The sequence below is a fragment of the Sarcophilus harrisii genome, chromosome 5 (assembly GCF_902635505.1).
Source record: "Sarcophilus harrisii chromosome 5, mSarHar1.11, whole genome shotgun sequence".
Classification (NCBI taxonomy): domain Eukaryota; kingdom Metazoa; phylum Chordata; class Mammalia; order Dasyuromorphia; family Dasyuridae; genus Sarcophilus; species Sarcophilus harrisii.
In genome coordinates, this window is record NC_045430.1 from 129,804,008 (window position 1) to 129,816,685 (window position 12,678).

Sequence of the window (12,678 nt, forward strand, 5' to 3'; positions counted from 1 at the left end):
AATGTTAGATCAATTTAAAAAAAGGACTTAAGTAGTAAAGTTTGGTCTAGAATTGAGAACATAGATATAGGCTATTTATTGGATTACTTAATTCAATGAAGGGCAAGTAGGATGTCATTACTAGGATCATTCTATTGATGTCATGGCTTTCTTTTAAGCTTTCTATTTCAAAAACCCAACTCTCTTACCTGTTCCCATATTTACTCTTTAAGCCTCCTTACAATTCTTACAACTAAATTTCATTAAGCACTTTCCTTTAGCAACAAATTGCTCCTGTAAAGCCCACCTACTATGTGAAAGCTTCATCTAAATTTCCCATCACTCTTTTTCCTTAAGTGTCCCCAATTGCACCATATTCTTGCATTAAATGAAATAGTGTTCTTATTGCTATTCTGACACTGAGTGTACTGGCAGAATAAAGCTACATTAATTTCAACAATTGTTGAAGGTAGAAATGGGTAATGAAAAACCAATCCTTTTGAAATAATGGAAACAAACACAAAAAGGAATTATAAAGCTTCTCTCTACATTAATATAAGTGACAGATTACATATAACTCATTTTAAAGTAAGATATTAAGCCATCATGTTATAAAATGTGTAATAATTAAACAACATAAGAGAAACAAACTTTAACTGAAACAAAAATATCCCATGCTGTTTTAGAAAAAAGTTTCTCTTAAAAAAGAGAAGTGAAAAGAAAGGCAAAATGTCACATGATAGTTGGAGAGTTGACTAAAAATTCAGTAAGACCAAAGTTCAAATCCCACTTTTGATAAGCCCTGTCAATATGAAGTCATTTAACCTTTTAAAAACACAAGCAAATCGCTAAGACTAGGCACAGTTGTGGATTTGTATTGGTATAAGGAAGATATGAGAAGAAAAGAGGAAGAAAAGAGGGAACCAGTAAAGAGAAAGAAAAAGAGAAAAAAAATTACCAAAAAATGTGCTGCATATAGTAGGAAAAAATTTCTTAGTAGCAAGACACAAGGGCAAGAAGATAATCCTTACTATACATTTGCATTTATTACTGTGGCACTTAGTTTCCTGCTCCTGTGCTAACAAACTGATTACAATGATTAAGTATTAGAACAGTATTAATCATAAAAAAAAAAAATTAGTCATGAATCTGCCCAAATGAAAGGGGGATATTGCCCAGATACTAACTATATTTCCACCATTGCTTTTTATCCCTTACAAATTCTGCTCTCTCTGCAAGCAATCATTTTTCAATTGATCTATTTCAGGCCCAGAATATCACTCCAAAATATCATATTAAGACATTGTAGAATCAACCACAAACCTAGCTCCAATTAATCTTAGTTTTTTTTTTCTTTTCCATTTTTCTCCTCTCTTCCTCAAAAAATTATAAAGTAAGAGAAGTGACTTTTATTCAGAGAAGAGATACCTGACAGTATGGTACAGTGACAATCCAGATTAAAATTCCAGCTTTCCTTTTTACTATCTTCATGCCCTTGAATAAAAAAACAACCTCTCTGGGTCTTAGTATCCTCATCTATAAAAACAGGGGCCTGGACTAGATGACCTTTAATTTTCTTCCATGCTATAATCTGTAATCTTATGAGAAAATAGACACAGACATTTATTAAGTACAGATTATGTGCCAGACAGTGTACTATTCACCATACAAATATCATCTTATTTAATCCTCACAACATTCCTGGGAAGTAAATTCTATTATCATCTCCATTCAAAAGCTGAGGAAACTGAGGCAGGTAGAAGTTAAATAACTTTTCCAGGGTAATAAGTTATTATCTAATAGGTACACACTAATAAGTGTCTGAGCAAGACTTGAAATTAGGTCTTAACTTCAGGTCTCATTCTCAAACCACTGGGTTACCTGCCTGCCTCTGAGAATATGTGGCCTGAGTTACATATAATCAATTTGAATATATAATCTGTCTTTAAACATTAACAAAACACACATACACATTGTCCATACTGCAGAAAATAGAGTGACATTTACTAAATCAAGATTCAGTAGCATTATAGGATTTGTGAAGGCAAATTTATATTTATTTACTTAGAATCAACTTTCCTAGGTTATTTTAGTACAAATAGGAACAGCACCATTTACTAAGTATTCATTCATACCATTACTAATGAAAGTATAATGATTACATTTCCAAAAGTAGTCAGGGTTAATTGGAACATATATTTCTATCTTTATTATTTTATAAATCACGAATTTTGATATAAGTTTCTTACCAGGTTCTGGGAGATCTAACTTGGCCCGTTTCAATTCTAACATAGAATTCTGAAGTTGTTCTATTACAAAGTCATCATCAAAGAAAAAGTCCTTGGCTAGTGTTTCCTGAAGAAATTCCACAAGTTCTTCCATAGACAATTTCATTAGATGTTCTAACAAGGAACAGGAGAAAAGAAAAATACATTTGTTAATGAGGACCTTGGTTTTAGCTACATTCAATTACATGGTGGTTGAATAAAGTAAACAAAGTTTAAATATTTCACAATAGCTATTAAAATACGTAATACAAAAATAATATGCCCTTTGAGACTAAAAAAGCTCAAGATTTTAAAAACATGAATTTTGGGAAAGGAGGTATGGTATCAAATATCTCCCCACCTTGTTTCAAAAGTTCTAGGCTCCCAAAATAATGAATACTTCTCATATTAGTGACAGTAACAGTAAAAAAAAAAAAAAAAAAAATTTTTGGAAAAATGTAAATGAATACAGAAGCATCACAAAGGGTAATATGAGGGTCTAGGTGTCTCACCTAGCAGTCATTTCTAACTTACAATGGTAAAAAAGGCATTAATATTCCATTCACTTTTTAAATTGGATCAAGGACTATAATACAGAACTAATTTAAATTAAATGTCTTTAGTGTTTTGGCCAGCTAATCAAGAGAAACTTGGTGGAAGAAGGAAAAGGGCATTTATAGACAGACAGATATAGATATCAATGTCTAGACAAAGACACATATGCAGATATTGATCAAGACATAGATATAACTGTACAAGAAGAAACAGATATAAAAATGAAACAATAAACAGTCTGGTCCAAAAGTCTCAGTGCAATTTCAGTTACTAAAGCTTGTAAAGATTTGTAGCATTTGCTAATTTCATAAATTATAATTCAAAAATTGGTAATCAGTTTAGCAGAAACTGAATCCAGTACAGCCCCTGCCTATGATACTTTTCATGTCTTGTAAGCTACTAAAAACTTCGAATTGCACTAAGATTTTTGAGATAATCTTTATCTGTCATTTTTTGACAATAGCCTGAAAAACAGAGATCCAAATAACTAGCAAATAATACATTGTTAAATTATATGATTCAAATTATAAATATTGTCTCTAAGGAAGATACAGGAATAGGAAGCTAATTTCATATTTGATATGTAAATCTTAATTTTTAACACTCTGTTTTATTCTAGTCTCTTATTATCATTGTACAAGAAAAAATGAAAATAAAAAAGCACAGTGCTGCTCCCTCCTTTGACACCAGGCCAACCCAGAACCAATCCAGACAGTTGTGCAATGGGAAGAGCTGCTTGTTACGGAGGATGTTCTTCCTTCTTGACTCCTCCCTTCACCCAGGCTGCCTGCTTATATGGATTGAATAAATTGAGGGAATCATTTTATTATTTGTTATGAAATGATGAAGGGTCACCAGACTGTCCTGCCACCATCTCCTAAAAGCCTCCAGGCCTTGTCAGCTGGCCCATTTTCATGGCCTATAGTCTCCTGTCACTGTCACCTACTGTCTCTTGCCATGCATCTGAACCACTGAACCCTTAGGGCTCTTATGCCTTTCCATATACCCTTTAGCTGTGCCTTTCCATATACCCTTTAGCTGAATTTTCTTTTACATATGTTTTATGTCTTTATCTGCCCTAATAAGAGTATAAGTTCTTTGAGGAGGAATTTCTAGAATTTTCTATGTGTACTGCTCTCTAGCACAGCACAGTACTTAACATGTGATAAAATGTTTAATAAATGTTTTTTCATTTATCTCGTATTTCAGGGAGTATTCTGAAGCTTTCTGCTAAAGATTTTGAATCCTTCCTTAGCATATGCATATAATCATAAATAGCATCTCTTCTTGGTTTTTGCTTAAAGGAACACTTAAAAGGAAAGAGAGTTAAAATGTGACCTTTCCAGGGGGAAAATGTATGCACATACACTATTAAGTTTAATTTGCATTATTACCATTTCCTCCATCACTTTCTTAAATCTAGACTCAGACTCATTAGCAAAACAATACCTGCCAATTCCAAACTGTAATGCTCAATGAAAATTTAACAATCAGTTTATGTTGTCTATGATCCTTTTCTGGAGAGAAGGACAGAAAAATAATTTCTTCTGGCTTTTTCATGTCTGAGATCTAGTTTCCTGGTCCTATCCTCTTCTAGCATTCACAGTAATGAACCTCACACTAAGAGAAAAATAAAATGTCTAACTAGAATATTATGACAATAAAAAATGTTATTATTAAAACACATTACATTCCATAGCATATTGCAGATGCAGCCTAAGTTTATGGAGAGGGAGGGACTGTGATGTTTTGATAATTACTTTTGCCTTTTATTGAGTAAATGTTACATTATGATTATTCTCATTTTACTTTGCCACTTAGTAATTATCTTACGGAAAGTTAATGCTATCATGACTGATTTGTGAAAACATGAACTATGATGGAGTAGGTTAAGAAGCTACAATGATGAGAGGAGTTGTTTATTATCACACACATTGGGACTACCTATAGAATCCTGAGAGGGAGTAGTTGCTGTGGGGTTGCTGCTGAAATAGATAACAGGTAGAATAATATCACAGCTTGAGAAGAGAGAAAAGCTGGCATCGGTGCCATGCTTAGGCTCACACAGTTATGATCCACATACTTCACACCTGTCATTAAGTGGGGACAAGTCAAAGGGAATTTTGAGGAAAGGATCAAAGGCCACAAACTGCCTTGACTCTAACATCAAATTTATAGTTTCTATATAATGGCTTTATGAGATAACCCCCAAGGAAAAAAACTGTGAAATGGTAGAACTTTGTTCATTTGTTTTTCATAGTTTAGAAAACCATTAAAACATAAATGTACAGGAATAAATAATATGATATTTTTAAAGACAATAGCAACAAAATTAAAATGCAAGGTTTGTAAGGGTGAATATCAAAAATTATCCATGTATATATTTTGAAAATAAAAACCTGTAATTAAAAAAAATAAAGACAACAGCAACTTTTGTAAGGTATTTGCAGTAAAAACATTTTCTTACTTCTGTGTAGTTTCAGGATCGTGTAAGACATGGCAGTAAGAACTCGTTCTCCTTCTAAAATGTAAATATCCCATATTCTGAGGTTTAAAGTAAAGGGAGTCTGCAATAAAGTTTTTTTAAAAAGTCATTAATTCAGCTCTACTTTATGATTTCATGTTCAAGTTCAGTAAATAAAAATACTTACTCGATCAAGGAAACACTGAAAGAACCACTTCATTGTATAAAAGCTTGTGTAAATTTCTTGAGAATCCTAAAAAAACAAAAACAAAAAACCCCAAATACAACACATAGACATGGCTTAAGAGGATAATGATAAATGACATTTATAAAAGTTTTTAAACTTTATAAAGCACTTTATATAAATTAATTCATTTGATCTCATTTATAATATATGCAAATATCAAGCAATACAAACTAGAATAAATACTTAAGAGATACATTAGAGATGTTAGAGATAGTGGAAAAAAATGAATAAGAGATTTAGGTCATGCTAAGCCTTCTGCAATCACATTAGTCTTTTTCATAATGTTTTAATTTTACTTTTTCCCTTTTCTAATCTTTTTCCCATCTCCAAACCATCCAGTGAAAAAGCAGGCAAAAATCCAAATTCTGCCTCTGTCACTTACTACTTATTTATAACTTTAAGAAAGATATTTAATTTCCCCTTCTATTGAGTAAATATTATATTATGATTATTCTCATTTTTACCTTGTCATTTAGTAATTACCTCATGGAAAGTTAATTCTGCCATTGTGACTGATTTGTCGAAACAAGAACTACACAGGAAAAGAGATGGACGAGACGGCTTCAAGTCCTTCAAGTAGTGAATTCTTCTCTCATTAAAATTCTACAATATTTTAACACTATCTTTACTGATCCCAGGACATATAATCATTATATATTTATGTACTATGAGATTCAGGCTGGTCTACAATGAATATAGTGCCCCCCCCCCCCCGATGCTTCCAAATCTACAGAGATCACTGTGTGTGTGTGTGTGTGTGTGTGTGTGAGAGAGAGAGAGAGAGAGAGAGACAGACAGACAGACAGAGAAACAGAGAGATAGAGACAGACAGAGAGAGAAGGGAAGGGAGGAGGAAGGAGAAGGGAGGAAGAGAGATAACATATACTTAGGAAATATAAAATTTTTATTTATTAGTTTAAACAAGAAATCTCTTCCTTTCAAAAAAACACAAATCTCATGTTATTGGTCAGATTATTTCAACATATCAAAACTAATATTTTGAAATCCAATATGCTACAATAAATTGTGATTTTTAAATTGCTTACTTTGTGAATAAAAAAAGTGAAGCAGTAGAATCAAAAGCTGGTCTTTATTTCTTTAGCTGAATTTTTGACCACTTTTACCTACCAAGTGTTGCTTAAGTTTAGACAGAAATTTCTTCAGTATTTTTTCATGGTGTTCTTGAAATCTGAGAAGCTTAGGAAAACCTTGGACAAAAAATCCTAGGACATAGCAAAAGAAAGTCATTTTATTACATTTAAAGCAAAGATTAGTTTTGGAATACAGAATACAGTATAAATAGCTAAAATGAAAATCAGTAGATTTTCTCCCCATTCAAAAAGAAAGTATGCAAATGATGGTGATGAAATTTTAAGAGTAGTACTCCATTTTCTATATATTAAAGATTAGGTATGTCTATATTATATATATATATATATATATATATATATATATATATATATATATATAGTGTGTTTCTGTGTCTATGTGTGTGCGTGTGTGTGTGTTTGTGTGTGTGTGTATAGTTGTGCATGTAAGTGAAATCATCCTTGAATTGCCTTTTAAGGCAGGGTCAGAAAATAATCTCTTTGTCAAAAGATAAAGCAGAAATGCCTTCTCACATATTTTAAAATTAAAATGCTACATGTCAGAACGGAAAAAGAAAGAGAAGGAAGGAAGGAATTTAGAGCCTAAAGAACCACCTAAAGATAAGGTAGTTATTTAGTTTTGTTTGTGAAAATGTCAGGCTGGATATTAGAATTTCCCTCAGTTTTTTCCTGGTGGGGTAGTCCAATACTAACCTGATACCATTTTAATGTAAATATATTATAATAGGAAAACTGAGTAAGTTTATGTAAAAGAAAATTTAATATTAGAATTAGCTTTATAAAATCATGTTTCTACTGATTAAATGATTCTATATCAAGTTTTAGTTTCCATTATTTTTAAGACTTCTAATCCCAACATCAGAACCAGATTGATAATCTATAATTAAAGTTTTATCAATTAAAAGAAATGCCATTGTATTTTAAGAAAATCAATTATACTACTTAACTTAGGTGGCCTCTGATAGGGTAGGGATTATGAACTATTACATACATTTAACTTTCATATATTTAACTGCTTAGTGATTTTTTAAAAATTCTACATTTTAGGATTTGAAAAATTTATTATTTTCTAAAAAAAAAAAAAAAAAAAAAAAAGTCCTAGTCAGACTATCTATAAAATTTAGCAAAAGACTAGAAAGCGTGTTCAATTCATTTAATTCGATGCTACAACTTAATTATTCCAAATTTAGCTAAAGAAAGTCAGGGAAATTAAGAAGCAGAGATGAAGAGAAAGAAAATTCCAGGCACGGTCACTAAAATGTTCAGAATCCAGACACAATTTGACAGACGTGTAGAACAGCAAGAAGGCAATGCTGGATCAGAGTATGTGGAGGGAGAGTAAGAAGATTGGAAATGCAAGAAAGGACCAAGTTAGGAAAAGCTGCAAAAATCTAAGAGAACATACTGTATTTCATCCTAGAAGCACTAAAATGTACTGAAGTGGAGGAAAAGGTGGTGGTAATATGATCAGACCCATGTTTACATCAATTTGACAGCTGAATGAAAAACAGATTGCAGTGAGGAGAGACTTGAAGCAGGGAGACCAAAAACTGGCTTGGTGAGAAAACCAAAACTTATTTTTCTTTGATAATTCAATATTAGTAGTTTTAATATATTTTCTGACCTATTATATTCACTACAAATTTATAAGAAAATCATATTTATATATGTGATATAAAACTGAGTTAACACATATATTTCAAAATTTTATTGGTGGACCTAGAAATTATAGAAACACCAGCAAAAATATCTTTAACTGAAACTTCAGAAAAATATTACTGAGTTAGTTAATATTAACTTTATTTTAAAAAAGAGAACAAATCTAGTAGAGCATTAATTGGTAGATAAGCTACCATGTGTGTTTAAGTGAAGCACTTTTCAGAAAAAGGCTATTTTTTTTTCCATACAAATATTTTCTACCAACACCATTGTCAATAATAATTCAGAATATATCAGAAGTACCATCTGTTCACATGTTATAAGATTCACAATGAAAATATTTTTAATATCTTTTGATTTTATAACACCTACATTTTTTACTATATCTCCTAACTTCTGAAAGACATAAAAAAAGTTTTCAAAACAGAAGGAAAAAACCCCACAAAGCTAACTTGTCAAAACACACAAAAAGTCTAACCTGATATGTAACATATTGCTACTCTGACTCTAAAAAGGAGAAGGGGGATGCTTCTCACATCTTTTCCATGAGGTCAAGCTAAGTATTTATATCATAATGTAAGGCAAGAGGCAGTAAGGGAACTGGCAAATAAGACTCATTTTCATGAGTTTAAATCAAGTCTCAGAAAGGTTGTGTGACTCTGGGCAAACCTCAGTTTCCTCTTCTGTAAAATAAGATAAAGAAGGAAATGGCAAATTCTCTATACTCTTTGCCAAGAAAACCTCAAATGAGATCACAAGACGACAAAACAACTAAATAACAAGTGTGTGTGTGCATGCATTAAATAATGCACATTTACACACACACACACACACACCCCAAAGTATAAAGTTTAAATATCAATTTTTAGTTCAAGGCCAGATGTATGTTTTTACTGTGGTTCTAACAGTTGTATAAGCTGCTATTAAAGGCTGTCTTCTTATTAAGTGTTCTTCAACCAAAAATGTTCACTTTTCAACAAAAAGACCTTACTTCTAATCCTTTGGAAGAGAAGATCAGTATTTTATGGTAAAGGAAATGAAAATGTATAACAAAATATCAAATTACTTCTTTTAAATGATATTTAATTTATCTACCTTAAAAATTATATGGGATGAAACTATCCCACCAGAATTTCAATTGTTAATTTTAAGAAGTGTGTTAAGTGCTCAGAAGATCCATTTGGAAGCAACTAGCAGTGAAATAAAATTTTAAAAACTGGTATGATCCATTTTTATCATGTGGAGAAAAAACTATGGCACATATGTACTTCAAAAATAAATCACAACTCAAGTGGGTCCAAATCTGTCCAAATGTATATGGTTTTAGAAATGTAAGGCGAATGTTATTTTTAAAAAATGGAATAAGTTCCTTACAAATTAAATGACTAAAAATGAAAAGTCATATATACTGCTAGTACTTTATAAAAACTGTCTAATATAAACAGCAATTAAAACTAAGCCTATAGGGTAACTAACAATATTTAACTGAAGCACTAACCTTATTTTAAAACATTTAAATTTTATTTCATAATTTTATTAACATTATCATTCCATAATAAAATATAGTCTATATAATATATGTTATTAAGTGTTCTTCAACTATATAACATATATATATATATATATATATATATATATATAATATCAGATAAATCAAAAAATAAATTTTAAATAAACACTATAATTTCTTAAAACTTAAAAAGCTTGTTTTCTCATCATAAACTTGTTTCCCCATGCCTCTGAAAAAAAATAAAATATTTACTTAACAATTTCAAACAACCCAGAAATTAATAAAATTGTAATTTCTTTATGCCTTTTTACCAAGGGTATAGAAATTCATTTATGGCATAAACTTATATATATATATATATATATATTAACACAAAAAAGAATATATCTTCAAAAATCCAGTTTAAAAAGGTTAAAATCTTCTCACACTTCCAGTAATTTTTTTTTTATTTTCTCCTGGAAAATTTTTCATTTTAAAAAATCTTTCACTCAATGTAGCTAATTAATTCTTCAAAAATTTTAAATTGTTTTTGTTGTTGTTGCAAAATACTAGCTTCTCTTACCATGCATGGCATACTTGGGGCCCGAAAGTAGCTTCACTAAGGCCCAGAATGCATCTTCTTCATTCATATACATAAGGAGCAAAGCAGTGATCTGGCTCATTCCTTGACAGTATCCAACTTCCTGAGGGTTATGTAAATAAAGTGAATAAAAACAAGTTAATAACAAATATCTGGAGAATTTTTTTTAACTAAAATACATCACGTTAAGAGAAAATGTGTACTTTTACAGGATCCAATCCAAAATCTGCCTGGAAGCTATTTGGCAACTACTTTTATTTCATGTACTTCTGTATTATTGAGAACTAACATGCATGCATGTATATATGTATGTATAATATAATATCCCATCAGATTACTTAGGACAGAATGATGCTTGGAAACAAAAGCCAAAAACAAATCTGTAAAATGCACAGTCTTTCATATAAAATTCACTACAATACTAAGACATAAATACATATAATTTAAAATTACATTTCTCACCTTACTTTTAGTCTATTCCTCTATACTTAATTTTTACCTAACAACATGGCACTCTTTAAAACACAGGTCAATTTTTAAAAAAATGACAAAGATTTCCTTCCCGAAGGAAATAAAATAAACTTAATAGGAATCAACTCTAACTTTCCAAATTACAAAATGTAATAAATAATATTATGACCAAATAGTATGGTCTGATTTAAAATTTCACTATTTGAATAGACAATCTATAGAACACTCAGAGATGCATAAGAGAAATCTGGTCTGATTTTTAAGAACCAGTTTTATTTGGAAAAGTTTTAATCTTAAATAATTGTCAAAAATAATATGAAGAGGGGGAAAAAATAAAACATGGCACTATTTATAAAATGAACAACTTACCGTGTTATAAATAGAATATGCAGCTAAAACATGGAATAAGGATTGTTGCCTAGAGGTAAAAGTAGAGTTATATGAAACACAGTTTAGTTATGGAATTTGCTTTAATTTTTAAAACAGTTAATTTGTTAAGAAACAGAGTTCCTCTTTTGTAACCCTATTAGGTAAAACTATATGGTTATAAGTGGATTCAAGCACAAAACTGGATTGTATAAAATTAGGCGTCTTATATTCTGATGAAAAAATTCACACAACAATCTCTGCAGTAGTTTTTGGCAACTCCTTTCCCATCATACTTAAAACTACTTCAACACAACTGATTCTTTCAAGAGAAATTGGAAAGAGTACTTTCATAACTTTGCCAAACTGCACCACAGGTATTTATATAAAATTTAAAGCTTTATAAAACACCATATATATATTATTATTATTTGGTCCTCATTAAAAATTCCTAAGATGTAGACAATCTACGTATACTCTCCTGTTACAAACAAATAATGTGAGGTTGGGTTGGGATAAGTGACTTGTCCAAGGTCACATGGCTAATACGTGAGTATTAGTAATACAAAGTAAGAATTTGAATCTAATTCTTCTGACCCTAAGTTGTACAATTTTTAAAATATTATACTGTTTCTTATAGAGAAAATCTGAGTAAAACAAGTATTATACAATACCAAGTTTGAGCCTATGAAAATGATCAGTCTTATTTTCTTGTCTCACGGGTTTTTTTTTATATTTAGTCTAATTTTCTTTAGCTTCAAGGCCTCTAGAGTTCCATGATAATTTAGAGATATATGGCATTAGCACAACCCTCTAAAGGTATTTCAAAAGTAATTTCATCCTAAAAAGCTATCTCATATAAATTTTCAGATCAAAATTTATTTTTTTAACTAATCTCTTATTACTTAATAAGTGAGTAGAGTAGTAAATTAAATCAGACACTATGTTTTATTTTCATATGACAAGGCTTTAAATCATCTCAAAGTAGAAAATTAAAAATCATTATTAATAGCAAGGACTACAGAGGACTCTTTGAGAACTCAGATTCAAAGTAAAACATACTTTAATAAGTTTTTTTCATATTCTAAATTATATACAATATTCAAATGTACTTACTTCACACCATATCTGTCTCTAAACATAATATGGTCCCTATATGTACGGTTGACATCAAGATCAATTTGTCTGATATCAGGTGAACATCCTCGTGCTCGATGTTTTAGTTTCTGAAAAAGAAAATGAACTTTTGCCTTAATCCAAAATTTAGTGTCAATTGAATGTCCCTATTAGTTTCCTGAACAGTTGACTACTTAGGTCATATGTAGATAAAGAGATTTGGTTATTATTGTGAAAAATTACATACAAAGAATGCTGTAAACTCATAAACACCAATGGTTTGTTCCATTTCTTAAACCAATCTGGTAAAGAGAAACTATAATTTGATAGGGAGGAAAAAAAAGTTCTGTTAAAA

General features: G+C 30.5%; 1 protein-coding gene across 7 annotated transcripts in view; it reads right to left on the bottom strand.

The window, feature by feature from the left end:
• USP6NL (USP6 N-terminal like) overlaps positions 1 to 12,678 on the bottom strand; it is a 184,573-nt gene that overhangs the window by 27,406 nt on the left and 144,489 nt on the right. For all 7 annotated transcript variants that reach the window (XM_012550875.3, XM_023504702.2, XM_031938568.1 and 4 more), the window contains 7 exons: positions 12,324 to 12,433; positions 11,211 to 11,259; positions 10,353 to 10,473; positions 6,641 to 6,735; positions 5,453 to 5,518; positions 5,269 to 5,368; positions 2,229 to 2,381 (listed from right to left, as the gene is read on the bottom strand). In XM_012550875.3, coding sequence (XP_012406329.1) covers positions 2,229 to 2,381; positions 5,269 to 5,368; positions 5,453 to 5,518; positions 6,641 to 6,735; positions 10,353 to 10,473; positions 11,211 to 11,259; positions 12,324 to 12,433 — 694 coding nt within the window. The remainder of the gene's footprint in view (positions 1 to 2,228; positions 2,382 to 5,268; positions 5,369 to 5,452; positions 5,519 to 6,640; positions 6,736 to 10,352; positions 10,474 to 11,210; positions 11,260 to 12,323; positions 12,434 to 12,678) is intronic.